Below are 16,658 nucleotides of genomic sequence, written 5' to 3'. Positions count from 1 at the left end.
AGGGTGTGTGAAAGATCATAACAGAAGCAATGTTGAGAGGGTGTGTGGACATTTTTACTGCTTTGGTATTGACTGTATGATGGTTGTTAATAATTACAGCTGCTGTTTATTGGTTCTTCACAAGTGGAGGGGAAAAAAACTTAATCTCGAACTATGTTTATCAGACTGGTTGTAAAATAAACATTTCATCTGTCCTGGCTTCCATCAACGACAACTATAAGAAATGAACCAAACTTGTGTTCATCTCGGCCAACGGCAGCAATCGCGATTAACAAACCGAATTTGAATACTGTTTTTGAGTAACTTTCAGAACTTTTCACCAGAAAAAGAAGAGGAAGACGAGGAGGAAGAAGAAAATAAAAATAAAGATAAAATTTGGAGGGGGGAGGGAAGGACGAGGGGGGCGACGACGGCTACAACCTCTTTGCCTCGAGCGCCACCTGCTGAAACAGGCGGGAGGAACCCGATTGGATGCACAGTGTTTCCACACGGTTATCATTTTTTGTGGTACCCAGTTGGTAACAGCCGTACGCGACAGTTAGGTCTTTTAGCAAAAGTTCATAACCAAACGGAAGAGATTCACAAAGTTACGCCACAGTTTCACAGTCCAGTAGGTTCAGTTGGAGATTTAATCTTAGAGATTCATTTTAATGTAATCAAAGGGTTGCAGTACAGCACGGTTCGTCAGGTCGCTGTTTCTCGAGGTCGTTACTTGGTAAGTCCGCATGATTATGTATAGTCCCAAGCTATTCCATAAGTGACATACTGTCGTTCTGCTAAGTACCGAAAATGCAATTCCAGTAACGGACGATACCATTATACAGTTCAAAATGTTTGGAAGAATATACATTATTTTACTGCGTACTGTCTCTGTGTTTCAGTGGAGCCGAACCATGTTCTGGCGTGGCTGAACATGAATGGGCGCACAGGTTTTATGGATTGTCCTGGTAACGATTGTCCTGGTAACGGGACCGAACTCCGGCTTACGGTTAGTCGGTGTTTACGAACGGTGTCCAGCTCACGAGACGTCGGAGAGGTCAGTGATGCTCTGCGTACGCTCTTGCGTTACCTAGACGACGATTGTCACGGCGAAGCCGCTGTCACAGGAGAGTTCCACCGAGTTTACTACACGCGAGTCCTGCAGGTGTTGATCGGTGCGCTTTCGGCTGATTGGATGTCCGGTCTGTCCGATGGCCAGCGCAAAGAATTGTGGGACAAATTTTTCCTCCTTGGGCCTCCAGACCAGGCAGTGCTGGCGCTGGTGGATGCTATCAGGTCCAGCAGGTGTGTTTACATTTTAGTTTTTTAGGGCGCTCAGAAAAAATAACTGTATGTGTATGTTTGTGTATGTGTGTGTGTGTGTGTGTGTGTGTATATGTTTGTGTATGTGTGTGTGTGTGTGTATGTGTATGTTTGTGTGTGTGTGTGTATATGTTTGTGTATGTGTGCGTGTGTGCGTGTGTGTGTGTATGTGTGTGTGTATGTGTATGTTTGTGTGTGTGTGTATATGTTTGTGTATGTTTGTGTGTGTGTGTGTATGTTTGTGTGTGTGTGTGTGTGTGTGTGTATATGTTTGTGTGTGTGTGTGTGTGTATATGTTTGTGTGTGTGTGTGTGTATATGTTTGTGTATGTTTGTGTATGTTTGTGTGTGTATATGTTTGTGTGTGTGTGTGTGTGTATATGTTTGTGTATGTGTGTGTGTGTGTGTGTGTGTGTGTATGTTTGTGTATGTGTTTGTGTATGTTTGTGTGTGTGTGTGTTTGTGTATGTTTGTGTGTGTATGTTTGTGTGTGTGTGTGTGTTTGTGTATGTTTGTGTGTGTGTGTGTGTGTGTGTGTGTGTATATGTTTGTGTATGTTTGTGTGTGTGTGTGTGTGTATGTTTGTGTGTGTGTGTGTGTGTATGTTTGTGTGTGTGTGTGTGTGTGTGTGTGTGTGTGTGTGTGTATGTTGGTGTATTTTCATTCAGGTTCAATGTCTGCATCTATCTCTTCCTTCTGAAGCCCCAGTGCAGGTCTGGAGCGGATGGTGTATGTTCTGGAGCAGTTTGTGAATAAGGGACGCATTGCAGATCTGTTGTGGACTCGCTGTGTGGATGTAGGAGTCAGGTCGGAGTCGGCTCATCTGAGGGAGTTGGTCTTGGCTCGCCTGGTTTCCCTCCCTGACCTTGTGTGTAACCGCTTGCACACCAACACCCCAGCTCCTCTCTTACCTCAGCAATACTACCCCCTGCTGGCCACACAAATACTACACACCCTGCAGAGGACATGTCAAGCTCTCAGAGGTACACAGTACACACACAAACACCCACACTCAGAACAGTTCAGTATCTGTTTCAAATAAAAAAGCATCAAATTGTAACTTCTTATTGTGTGCGTGTGTGTGTGTTTGTAGCGGGGCAGGACTGCTGTCTGGGTTTTGTGGCTCAGTTGTTGGGGAAGACATGTGTGCAGAGCCACAGCGGTGAGTTCACTCGGTCAACTAACAGCAAACACTCTTAGCACAGTCATAAAGGATACTCACTAAAGATACTCGCTAAAGATACTTGCTAAAGATACCCGCTAAAGATACCCACTAAAGATACTCGCTAAAGATACCCACTAAAGATACTCGCTAAAGATACCCACTAAAGATACTCGCTAAAGATACCCACTAAAGATACTCGCTAAAGATACTCGCTAAAGATACCCACTAAAGATACTCGCTAAAGATACTCGCTAAAGATACCCACTAAAGATACTCGCTAAAGATACCCGCTAAAGATACTCGCTAAAGATACTCGCTAAAGATACCCACTAAAGATACTCGCTAAAGATACCCACTAAAGATACTCGCTAAAGATACCCACCAAAGATACTCGCTAAAGATACCCACCAAAGATACTCAGAATGTAAACATACACCTTTTACAGGTCTGTGTGTGCATTTTTGCGTGTGAGTTTTTATGTGTGTGTCTGTGTGGTGTTCTATATGCTTAAATCTCTGGTGTGTGTGTGTGTGTGTATATGTGTGTGTGTGTATGTGTGTGTGTGTGTGTGTGTGTGTGTATGTGTGTGTGTGTGTGTATATGTGTGTGTGTGTATATGTGTATGTATGTGTGTGTGTGTGTGTGTATATGTGTATGTGTGTGTGTGTGTGTATATGTGTGTGTGTGTGTATGTATGTGTATGTGTGTATATGTGTGTGTGTATATGTGTGTGTGTGTGTGTGTGTGTGTGTGTGTTTAGAGCTGCTGTTCGGTGTGTTGGCGCCTCAGCTCAGCTCTCTGACACACCATGATGTCCTGTGGCAACGTGTCAGCTCTACCCTGCTGGAGAACGTTCCAGAACGCTGGACAGAGGCTGTCGTCAGAGGACTCATACAGGCACTTGATGGGTAAGAGTGTGTGTGTGTGTAACTCATACAAGCATCTGGTTTTGTGTGTGTGTGTGTGTGTGTGCGTGTGTGCAGTCAAACTCAAGGTTCAGCTGCTTATGTAATATTCAAAGTGACACAACAATTGTAATTTATGTCACTGTACTCCCCCGGCTTCATACTGGGAGATATTAACCATTGCAAATTAAAGGACATGTTGGCGGGTTTTTATCAGTATGTCTCATGCCCTACACGTCATAGTAAAACTTTAGACTTGTCCTATGGTCCTCTTAAGGGGGCTTATAAATCTGTTGGTGGACCCTCACTCAGATCATCAGTTCATAATGCAGTCACATATATTTTGTGTGTGCCTGTGTGTGTGTGTGTCTGTGTGTGTGTAGTGCGGAGGCCTTGTCGAGAGTGATGGGGAATCTTGTAATGAAGAATAAGAGAGCTCAGTTTGTTGTAACACACAAACTTCTCCTGCTGCAGTACTCACTACAAGTAAGACACACACACACACAGCTGCCCTTTCACCCTGACATAGGCATTACTATGACACTGCTACATTACTGCTGGAGCACACTAGTGTGACATGACTGCACAACTTTGCTGCATAACATTACCCCATTCTCACTGTACTACCCACTCTCACTGTACTACACTACCCCACTCTCACTGTACTACACTACCCCACTCTCACTGTACTACCCACTCTCACTGTACTACACTACCCCACTCTCACTGTACTACCCACTCTCACTGTACTACGCTACCCCGCTCTCACTGTACTACCCACTCTCACTGTACTACGCTACCCCGCTCTCACTGTACTACCCACTCTTACTGTACTACCCACTCTCACTGTACTACACTACCCCACTCTCACTGTACTACACTACCCCACTCTCACTGTACTACCCACTCTTACTACACTACCCCACTCTCACTGTACTACACTACCCCACTCTCACTGTACTACATAATCTTTTGTGTTTGCTTTGACTCTTGTCTCTGTGTCAGGTGCAGGGCCTGAAGACTGTGCTGGGTTATTTGGCCTTGGATCCTGAACGAAGGTCACTGCTTAAACAGGTCACATAAATGATCAGTCTGTGTTAGAGGTGTGTGTGTGTGCTTGTGTGTACGCATGTGTGCATGCATATATGTGTGTGTAGGTATTGAGGAGTGTGTGTTAGGTGTGGTGTAATCTCTTTCCTCCTATCTTGTGTGTGTGTGTGTAGGTCTTGAGGAGTGTGTGTAAGGTTTGGTGTAATAGCAGTGCTGTCAGACACACACCTGTGGAGCAGCAGTTGTATGTGAGCAGATCTCTCCTGCTCTGTGTGAGTCTCCTCAGTCAGGATGACATACAGGAGCTGCGCACAGGTAACAACCAAACAAACACACACACACACACACACACACATACACATACACACACACACACACACACATACACACACACACACACACACACGTATATATAAGTATATGTAAATGCATACACACACACACATACACACACATATACACACACACACACACACACACGTATATATAAATATATGTAAATGCATACACACACAGACACACGTATATGTATATGTATACACACACACACACACACATATATGTACATGTACACACACACACACACACTGGCTTATTTCCCTTCTCTCCTATCTATCAGAGCTGCTGCAGTGCATGCTGGGAGGAGTGCAGTGTCGTCTGGACAGCAGTACTGAGCGTGTGCGGAAGATTGGGATGGTTGTGGGGGAGTGTCTCAGTCAGAAACTGGACACGCCCACCTCACAGCTCAAGTTTCAGGTGACTTTTGTCCCTCAGTACTGCAGTGTGTACTGTGGCTTTGTTTGACTGTGGTTCTCTGCCTGATGTTTGTGGTTCTCTGCCTGATGTTTGTGGTTCTCTGCCTGATGTTTGACTGTGGTTCTCTGCCTGATGTTTGACTGTGGTTCTCTGCCTGATGTTTGACTGTGGTTCTCTGCCTGATGTTTGTGGTTCTCTGCCTGATGTTTGACTGTGGTTCTCTGCCTGATGTTTGACTGTGGTTCTCTGCCTGATGTTTGACTGTGGTTCTCTGCCTGATGTTTGACTGTGGTTCTCTGTGTTTTAGTTCGAGCCTGATGACGACACCTTAGAGTTGCGCTCTCTAATGGAGCCTCCATCTGCTCAACATGTTCCTGACCCCCAACACAGTCAAAGGTCATCACCTTTACTTTCCAACCCTAAAGTCCAAACATGCTGCTACTATTCACATTGCCATCTGCACATGCACACACACATGCACGTGTTCTCTAACACACACACACACGTGCTGTCACCCCTTTGTGTCTCTAAAATGGAGTTCTTTTCCCTGTTATAGAACTGAACCTGACTCTGAGGGTCAAAGGTCAGCAGGTCAGCCAGTGACATCACAGTCCCCCTCAGCCAACCAATCATCAGCGCCAAAAGGAGACAGTGATTCTGAGCTGGACAGGTAATCACACACACTACAATACAAACTAAGAAACAAACAAATCTAGAAATACACATATTAGTTCTTAGTTTGCTTTGTTGTATTTCACTGTGCCAAGTTTCTTTCCCTACTAGACTACTACACTCTGTCATATAATAGACTAGACTACTACACTCTGTCATATAATAGACTAGACTACTACACTCTGTCATATAATAGACTAGACTACCACACTCTGTCATATAATAGACTAGACTACTACACTCTGTCATATAATAGACTAGACTACTACACTCTGTCATATAATAGACTAGACTACCACACTCTGTCATATAATAGACTAGACTACTACACTCTGTCATATAATAGACTAGACTACTACACTCTGTCATATAATAGACTAGACTACTACACTCTGTCATATAATAGACTAGACTACCACACTCTGTCATATAATAGACTAGGCTACTACACTCTGTCATATAATAGACTAGACTACCACACTCTGTCATATAATAGACTAGACTACTACACTCTGTCATATAATAGACTAGACTACTACACTCTGTCATATAATAGACTAGACTACTCCACTCTGTCATATAATAGACTACACTACCACACTCTGTCATATAATAGACTAGACTACTACACTCTGTCATATAATAGACTAGACTACCACACTCTGTCATATAATAGACTAGACTACCACACTCTGTCATATAATAGACTAGGCTACCACACTCTGTCATATAATAGACTAGGCTACTACACTCTGTCATATAATAGACTAGACTACTACACTCTGTCATATAATAGACTAGGCTACTCCACTCTGTCATATAATAGACTAGGCTACTCCACTCTGTCATATAATAGACTAGACTACTACACTCTGTCATATAATAGACTAGGCTACTCCACTCTGTCATATAATAGACTAGACTACTACACTCTGTCATATAATAGACTAGGCTACTACACTCTGTCATATAATAGACTAGGCTACTACACTCTGTCATATAATAGACTAGACTACTCCACTCTGTCATATAATAGACTAGACTACTACACTCTGTCATATAATAGACTAGACTACTACACTCTGTCATATAATAGACTAGACTACTACACTCTGTCATATAATAGACTAGACTACCACACTCTGTCATATAATAGACTAGACTACCACACTCTGTCATATAATAGACTAGACTACCACACTCTGTCATATAACAGACTAGGCTACTACACTAACGCCGATAAACAAATGAATGTTGTTTAAAAACAGATGCAAGAAAATACGACTAATTTCAGTTGGGCTTATTAATGATGACCAGGTTTCACTGAATTTACAAAAAACACTGCTACATCTAAACACAATAAACATACTTTGCTGACTGAACTTTCTATCGTGGACTACTGTAGAATGTTGGTAACAATAGCGTTAAAATATCCTCGGTGTCACCCCCCCCAAGTACTTGAGAACTTGAGTTTTTCAGAAAAGGAGTGCTTCAGTCGTAAAATTATGCACTCGTGTAACCCCTAATCGATACTTGGCGCCGCTGTATCAATATAATATCGTGCTGAAAAGTATCGTGATATTACACTGTATTGATTTTTTTCTGCCACTTCTAATACCCCATTTGTCTTGGTTGATGTTTGGACAGGCCAGGGGTGTTTGCTGCTGTTGTTGTTGCTGTTGTTGTTGTTGCTGTTGCTGTTGTTGTTGTTGTTGTTGTTGTTGTTGTTCTCGATTGAGTGATCGCTGTGCCTTGATGTGGTGCTGAAGCGCTGGCACTGATCCACTCAGACGCAGCCGTCAGGATATATGCTTTACATCCACCAGTGCATATTTTATATCAGTCAATAAATGTCTTATTTCAATCAATATATATTTTATGTCAGTCAATATATGTTTTATATCAATCAATATATGTCTTATGTCAGTATGCTCACGTACATCTCTGTCTCTCTCTCTCTGTCTCTCTCTCTCTGTCTCTGTGTCAGTGATGATGAGTTGACTCCGTATGATATGTCATGTGATCAGGAGAAGCCCAGGGTGACCCCGCCCCGCTATGTCAGAGACTGTCTGGATGGTGAGAAGTGGCCTCATAATCAGTAATCAATAAATGATGAGCCTGTCTGTGTGTCTCCCACAACGGAGGAGGATCTATGGGACTACCTGCCTGCCTACACACAGCCAGTCAGATTCAGTCTGCATTCATTAAGATTGTGACTGAATCTGATTGGCTGTTTTGTTTTGACTGACAGTCCTGCTGAGCAGTGATGATGCAGAGAGAGTGAGGATGAGTCTGCAGGTTGCTGAGGAACTACTGAGGAAGAACATCAGTGCTACTCAAGAGGTGAGTGAGTTCAGGCTTCACACGCGGGTCTCACCCCCAGTCTTCACACAAAACCCTCCTTCATCATGCAAGCATTTCTTTGTGTGTATACACGTATATATATAGATATAAAAATATATAAATACATACAGGGCACCTCTTTCAGTGCCTGGACACAGAGGGGCAGTGTCCTGGGTTCCTTTACCGGGTTAATACTTTTACTTTCAGTTCAGTAAAACTATGGAGCACACACTCAGATTTACATATTACAGTTTACAATTTGCAGTGACTCACAGTGTGACCTCTGCAACACACCGATAAGTTAATAAATGGATATATAAACAGCTGAAGAGATAAATAAATATATATAGAAACAAACAGGCCAGTGGTCTTACTGGGCAGCTCCAGTAAATCCAGTCTGTCATTCTTCAGTTTCTGTATCCTCCTGTTCCCTCACCTCACTTCCATAAACCTCTCATTACGGGATTGTCTAAATAAACCTCTCATTAGGACATTGTCTAAATAAACCTCTCATTACGGCATTGTCTAAATAAACCTTTCATTAGGACATTGTCTAAATAAACACAAAACACCCTTCCCAAAACAGGAGTCTCTGTTATTGCCACTCAGCTGTGTCACCGGGTGATAACACACCCATGGTGCCACTGGCTACACACACACACACACACACACACACACACACACACACACACACACACACACACAGAATGTGTGTTTGTAATGTTGAGTGAATCTGAGTGCATTTGGCTACACACACACACACACACAGAATGTGTGTTTGTAATGTTGAGTGAATCTGAGTGCATTTGGCTACACACACACACACACACACACACACACACAGAATGTGTGTTTGTAATGTTGAGTGAATCTGAGTGCACTTGGCTACACACACACACACACACACACACACACACACACAGAATGTGTGTTTGTAATGTTGAGTGAATCTGAGTGCATTTGGCTACACACAAACACACACACACAGAGAATGTGTGTTTGTAATGTTAAGAGTGAATCTGAGTGCATTTGTGCATCAAAGTTCAAGAGTATATCTAATATCTACACTGAACTGAACTGAAGTGAACTATGCATGTGTGTGTGTGTGTGGCAGGCTTCGGCAGGTAATCTGATTTAGTCTTAAATTTAGTCTTTGTTGTTCGTTTTTGTCATGTTTTAGTCATTTGATAATTATTTATTTAATTTTAGTCTAGTTTTAGACAACAAAAACTGTCAAAATTTTTGTCAAATTTTAGTCAAATGCATTTTTGTCACATTTTAGTCCATTTGCATTTTTGAAATTAAATCGTTAATCATTACAGGCACACAGTCTGGTTACATGCCTTAGGTTTGACTCTGAGGTCTGTGGTGTTTTTCCCACTGATTTTGTTCCCACATTGTTTTCAGTGCGTTTTATTTTCAGTTGTTGTTTTACAGCTAAAATGTGTCCACAAATCTGTTCTTTTTTTTCTTAAGAGAGTAGCCATGATTTGAGTTGCTAAGTTAACGTTCGCTAAAAGGTCTAATATTCGATTCCTGAAAGGGGGGGGGGCGTATTGGCGGAGCAGCACTACTAGTATGCACCAGTCATAAGCAACACATGGCTGTGTGTATCTTACAGACTGAATATCTCACAGACTGAGTGTGTATCTCACAGACTGAGTGTGTATCTCACAGACTGGGTGTGTATCTCACAGACTGAGTGAATATCTCACAGACTGAGTGAATATCTGACAGACTGAGTGAATATCTCACAGACTGAGTGTGTATCTCACAGACTGAGTGTGTATCTCACAGACTGAGTGAATATCTCACAGACTGAGTTTGTATCTCACAGACTGAGTGAATATCTCACAGACTGAGTGTGTATCTCACAGACTGAGTGTGTATCTATATGTATCTATATAAATATTAACCCCGCGGTGGCTAAACTCGTCCGTCTCTGACATAATCGTCATGTTATTATTCGTCAATGAAAACAGCCTTTATGTTCAAAGGTGCCCTCAGGTGTCTGTGTGTGTGTGTGTGTGTGTGTGTGTGTATACATCCTCAGATCAGTGTCTTTGTGTGTGTGTGTGTATACATCCTCAGATCAGTGTCTGTGTGTGTGTGTATACATCCTCAGATCAGTGTGTGTGTGTGTGTGTGTGTGTATACATCCTCAGATCAGTGTCTGTGTGTGTGTGTGTGTGTTTGCAGGTGAGTGTGCAGTTCAGTAAGGTGTTATTACACTTGGAGGACAGGTACAGCACACCGGCCTTCCACAGCCTCAGACAGAACACCATGGTCGCTCTCACAGTGACACACACTGAACCGGTAAGAAGACACACTGACTCACTCTCTCTTTCCCTCTCTCACACACACACACATACATATCCATCCATCTACACACACGCACACACACACACACACACACACACACACATCCATCCATCCACACACACCACACACACACACACACAAAAGAAACAAACGCACACTCACAGTCACTCGCGCACACGCGTGCACACACACACTCTTACTCACACTCACAGACTGAATGTTCCAGTGTTTTTCTCTCAGGTTGTGAAGTACTGGACCACAGAGTTCTATGGACTCAATTACAGTCTGAGACAGAGAATGGACATCCTGGAGGTCAGACCACACAGCACATGTCTCTGTCACTCTCTTTCCTTCTCCTCAACACTGTTACTGTCTAACTCAGTCACAATCTGTTTCTAACCTATTCCTAACGTCTTTCTAACCTATTCCTAACGTCTTTCTAACCTATTCCTAACGTCTTTGTAACGTCCTCATTGGCATCCATACTATAGCCACGGCTAATTCATGACCTGCTCTCTTCTTGACCTGCTCTCTCATATGCTGGAGAATTCTTTGGGGTAGAATATGTTTGTCATTCTGCTGGCTGATCTGTACAGCATCTCTCTTCAGTTAGTGTTGTTATGCTGACCTGAGGCCTGTTTAACAGACAAGATTGTCACGCTCCGTCTCCCCTGTGGCAGGTCCTCGCTCTCTCTGCACAAGAGCTGTGTGAGCCAATCGCAGACAAGCACAGCTCGTTCGTGGAGCCAATCACAGATAAGCACAGCTCGTCCATACAGACGCTCTCCATGGAGCCAGTGACGACTCCAGAACAGTGCAGTGGTCCGGTTCACTGGCGGCATGTTGTGGAGGAACGCATTCAGAGCAAAACCAAACGTCTCAGCAGGGTAATGGTAATACTGTCACCCCCGTGCTTTAGAGAAACTCTGGTTACTGGTTCGCTGTGAATGTTAGACTTAATACTAATATCACTTTGCTGTAACCATAACCTTATTTCAGAACCTGAATCCAGTGAAATTACAGTAATTCTGAAAAACTCTGTTTATAGCTCAGCACTCTGAACACTGAACCTAGAAATTATTCAGAATAACTCTTCATTAGAATAAACATATATTAAATAATAACATTAATGTAGCAAATACAGTAATACTCTTTGAATTCAATACTTCTAGCTATAACTAAGTTCCTGGATCACCACATTCAGTGAGTAGGAAATGATTTGTCATGTAATCAAAGAGTAGAAAAGCGACTGTAAATGTTTATTACAACAATCAAATTCAAACGGCACAGAATGAATCTAATGCTGAATTAATTGGGATTCAGGTGAAATTAAGGCACATCTGCTATACATACACAGACAACAGCATCTAAACTACACACAAGAAGACCTAACAGTAAACAGTAAGCAGTAAGTCCAGCTTGTTAACAGTGTGTCATGGTTTCTGTGTCAGGGTGTGTCTCGTGCCCCACCGAAAACTGCCCCAAACCGCTTTGCCCCTGTGGCAGGACACTTCTTCTTCCCCCTGCTCAGGAACTATGACAGGTCTGTGTATCGTCGAGATGTTTCTGTGTGTGCGCGCGCGTGTGCGTGTGTTTATTGCCGAAGTGTGTGTGTGTGTGTGTGTGTATACATTATTGCAAATGAATTCTCAGTAATGACAATAATTTTGGTTGTTAGGCCGCAGGTCACCTTTGACCTCTTGGGAAGTGATCATCTTGTGTTGGGGCGGCTGATCCACACTCTGGGATTACTGATGCACTTGGCCACTAATGCACCGGTACCAGTTATAAAAATATGCACATACATACATTATACATACACATTACACACACCCATGCTCATATATACATACACACTCAAACACATTATACCCATTCACACACACACACACACACACACACAACCCAAGCATGTGCAGCAGAGATCTATTACACACACACAAATACACACTACACCTATACACTCAAACACTCACACCCTGTATTTACTGATGCACCTGGCCATCAACCCAGTGGGATGAACTGTACACAGTCACATACTCACCATACTTTCTGTACTTAACATGCTTGCCGTACTCACTATCCTCACATAGTCATAAAGTCATATACTCACATAGCCACGAACTCACCATACTCTCATACTCACTATCCTCACATAGTCATAAAGTCATATACTCACATAGCCACAAACTCACCATACTCTCATACTCACTATCCTCACATAGTCATAAAGTCATATACTCACATAGCCACGAACTCACCATACTCTCATACTCACTATCCTCACATAGTCATAAAGTCATGTACTCACATAGCCACGAACTCACCATACTCTCATACTCACTATCCTCACATAGTCATAAAGTCATATACTCACATAGCCACGAACTCACCATACTCTCATACTCACTATCCTCACATAGTCATAAAGTCATGTACTCACATAGCCACGAACTCACCATACTCTCATACTCACTATCCTCACATAGTCATAAAGTCATGTACTCACATAGCCACGAACTCACCATACTCTCATACTCACTATCCTCACATAGTCATAAAGTCATATACTCACATAGCCACGAACTCACCATACTCTCATACTCACTACACTTGCATACTTACCATACTCCTATAGTCACACATTCACATACTCACCACACTTACCATACTTACATTATCACCATACTCACTATACTCACACACTCCCATAGTCACATACTCACATATACTGATAACAACATGTTTGTACTGTTGTGCAGGTGGCAGCTCAGATGGGCAGAGCACTTCTGGACTTCGTGTGGGTGCTGCGTTTCCATGCCGACCAGTAAGGGTGGGACTAGGAGGAGTTTCATGATTTGACCAAGAGCCTGACAGAGAAACTGAAGGAAAGTGTCTCCCTCTCTGTTTTTAGGATGGTGAGGCGTGGGGTGTTATTTGCTGTGTGTGCTGTATTTCTGAGCATGCCCAGTAACTGTCTGCTGCTGGAGCTCAGTGAGGACCTGACAGAGACCAGGGTCTGGCTGGCAGGTATAAAATCTGTTTATGTTTGTGTGTGCGTGTGTGTGCATGTGTGTGTCAGTTACTGACAACGGAAATAATGGTAGCTAATTTACCTGTGCGACTAATTCTAATATTATAGTGTTATGTGGGGCTTATTATGATTTGTCATTGGTCTAAACGTGATTAGTGACTGGGCTTGAGTGGCTGTAAACATGATTAGTGACTGGGCTTGAGTGGGTCTAAATGTGATTAGTGACTGGGTTTGAGTGGCTGTAAATGTGATTAGTGACTGGATTTGAGTGGGTCTAAACGTGATTAGTGACTGGGTTTGAGTGGCTGTAAACGTGATTAGTGACTGGGTTTGAGTGGGTCTAAACGTGATTAGTGACTGGGTTTGAGTGGCTGTAAACGTGATTAGTGACTGGGTTTGAGTGGGTCTAAACGTGATTAGTGACTGGGTTTGAGTGGGTCTAAACGTGATTAGTGACTGGGCTTGAGTGGGTCTAAACGTGATTAGTGACTGGGTTTGAGTGGGTCTAAACGTGATTAGTGACTGGGTCTAAACGTGATTAGTGACTGGGTTTGAGTGGGTCTAAACGTGATTAGTGACTGGGCTTGAGTGGGTCTAAACGTGATTAGTGACTGGGTTTGAGTGGGTCTAAACGTGATTAGTGACTGGGTTTGAGTGGCTGTAAACGTGATTAGTGACTGGGTTTGAGTGGGTCTAAACGTGATTAGTGACTGGGTTTGAGTGGCTGTAAACGTGATTAGTGACTGGGTTTGTGTGGGTCTAAACGTGATTAGTGACTGGGTTTGAGTGGGTCTAAACGTGATTAGTGACTGGGTTTGAGTGGGTTTGAGAATCTGAATGTGACTAGACTGTGGGCTGGAGTTTAATGGTAAAACTGTTTCTGAAGACACCATGGGGCAGTGACAGTAGCTAACTACACAAAACATCTGATGGATCAGATAGTCACAGCCGGTCTCCCTAACTTTATCAGACCAGCCGATCCAAATGAGAGGGGAGGTAATGGCTCACCTCCCCCCTGGAAACAGTCCAGTTCTGACTCCTCTTCTCACCAGACTCCTCCTCACAGATACACATATATAATATCCCCTCACCAGACTCCTCCTCACAGATACACATATATAATATCCCCTCACCAGACTCCTCCTCACAGATACACATATATAATATCCCCTCACCAGACTCCTCCTCACAGATACACATATATAATATCCCCTCACCAGACTCCTCCTCACAGATACACATATATAATATCCCCTCACCAGACTCCTCCTCACAGATACACATATATAATATCCCCTCACCAGACTCCTCACAGATACACATATATAATATCCTCTCACCAGACTCCTCCTCACAGATACACATATATAATATCCCCTCACCAGACTCCTCCTCACAGATACACATATATAATATCCCCTCACCAGACTCCTCCTCACAGATACACATATATAATATCCCCTCACCAGACTCCTCCTCACGGATACACATATATAATATCCCCTCACCAGACTCCTCCTCACGGATACACATATATAATATCCTCTCACCAGACTCCTCCTCACGGATACACATATATATGATATCAGGGATATGCTGCGTGTGTCATTTGCCTGTGGCTGTAACTGCACTCTGTGTGTGGACATTTGGCTCCTGTTTTTTCAGCATCTTAAATAGTTCAGATATTTAATCCTCTTATTATTAACTGTGTGTTTGTGTGTGTGTGTGTGTAGAGGTGGCAGAGAGTGATCCAGATGCAGACTGCAGGAGTTTAGCTGTTCAGAGTCTTCGTCTCCTGGACCAAGCCCTGAAAACAGAGCTTCAGCTCAACACGCCTGAACATACCTGAATTCAGCTGAACACGCCTGAACATACCTGAATTCAGCTGAACACGCCTGAACATACCTGAATTCAGCTCAACACGCCTGAACATACCTGAATTCAGCTCAACACGCCTGAACATACTTGATTGGATCAGAATGCTGGGGTGAGATTGTCACTGATGGATTTCTGCTGAACAGGACAATGTACTCATCACACACCCACAAATATATACACAAATGTCTGCCTAAACTCATCACATCATGCATACTCTCTCTCTCTCTCTCTCTCTCTCTCTCTCTCTCACACACACACACACATCATTTATAAGTTGAATGAGAGGAGTCATTGGACAGTAATAAATAAAATATTTTTTGTAAAATGGAAGTTCATTGTCTCTTTTTTTCTCCTTTTAATAATTTCTTGGTTTCCTGGAGAACAACATTGTGCTAATGGAGAATGTCCTGCCAGCTCACAAACATGACAAACCCGTTTTTCATTTACTCACCTTCCATCAGCGCCCCGATTTCACTCTTTTATGTAAACAAATCTGTTTCGAGTTTTTTAACTTCACGAGCCATTTTTACACTTCTGGATCCTACATTCCTTTTCTATGGCCATGGAAATGTGTTGCCTGCAGTTTGGTTCAGATTTTTATTTAAGGAAATACTGTATTCTCTGATGTTTCATCAGCTCTACAGATGGAGGTTTGATTTACTCCGCGGACGGTAATAATAGAATTTCATCGTACTAACATTAGCGTGGTGATAGCGGTAAACAGTGGCGCTTACACTGCATCCAGAAGAACGAGTCGAACATCTTTCCGCGGAATGTTCAAAGCAGGGCTGCGCTTTCACTTTACTGCAAGCGTGATAAGACATGGAATTAGGAAAAGCATCGGACCCGTCCGCAGCTTACTGATTGTTTCTCATTTAAACTGAACAATAGTAGAATATGAGATTTATTTATTTATTTAAACTATTATGCACTAAAAGCTATATGCACCAGCACAGAGAGACATGGCAGAGTTTTGCCGATTGTCGCTCGGAATTATGGGTACGCGCCCCTCCCTGGTTGTCTGGGTAACTGCAAACGACGCTTCACGGCCACAGCAACGCGATAATACAGGACGCCTCTGTTACTGCTACTGTCCTTATGCGGCCCATACATCATACACATTTCCAACGCTTGTACTAAATACAAGATCCCAGGTACCTTTTAATGGTTTTGTAGGAGCTTCAGCCTGCAGTCGATTACTGTGATGTGTGTGTGTGTTTGTGTTTTGTTTT

The 16,658-nt window shown here is 42.9% G+C and overlaps 1 protein-coding gene across 1 annotated transcript; it reads left to right on the top strand.

The window, feature by feature from the left end:
- The first annotated feature begins 586 nt into the window (after positions 1–586).
- Positions 587–15,642, top strand: telo2 (TEL2, telomere maintenance 2, homolog (S. cerevisiae)). Its single transcript, XM_030769071.1, has 21 exons — positions 587–715; positions 882–1,284; positions 2,004–2,284; positions 2,395–2,463; positions 3,227–3,374; positions 3,755–3,857; positions 4,377–4,445; positions 4,595–4,736; positions 5,041–5,177; positions 5,485–5,573; positions 5,734–5,847; positions 7,837–7,925; positions 8,101–8,192; positions 10,392–10,508; positions 10,755–10,826; positions 11,195–11,401; positions 11,966–12,057; positions 12,193–12,292; positions 13,277–13,341; positions 13,429–13,544; positions 15,282–15,642. Exons 2-21 carry the CDS (start codon positions 914–916, stop codon positions 15,395–15,397), a joined length of 2,589 nt encoding a protein of 862 aa, XP_030624931.1. The 5' UTR covers positions 587–715; positions 882–913; the 3' UTR covers positions 15,398–15,642.
- The last annotated feature ends 1,016 nt before the right edge of the window (positions 15,643–16,658 follow it).

This window comes from Chanos chanos, chromosome 3 (assembly GCF_902362185.1).
Source record: "Chanos chanos chromosome 3, fChaCha1.1, whole genome shotgun sequence".
NCBI classification, from domain to species: domain Eukaryota; kingdom Metazoa; phylum Chordata; class Actinopteri; order Gonorynchiformes; family Chanidae; genus Chanos; species Chanos chanos.
Note: the sequence above shows the minus strand (reverse complement) of the source record. Positions and strands in the feature narration are given on the sequence as shown.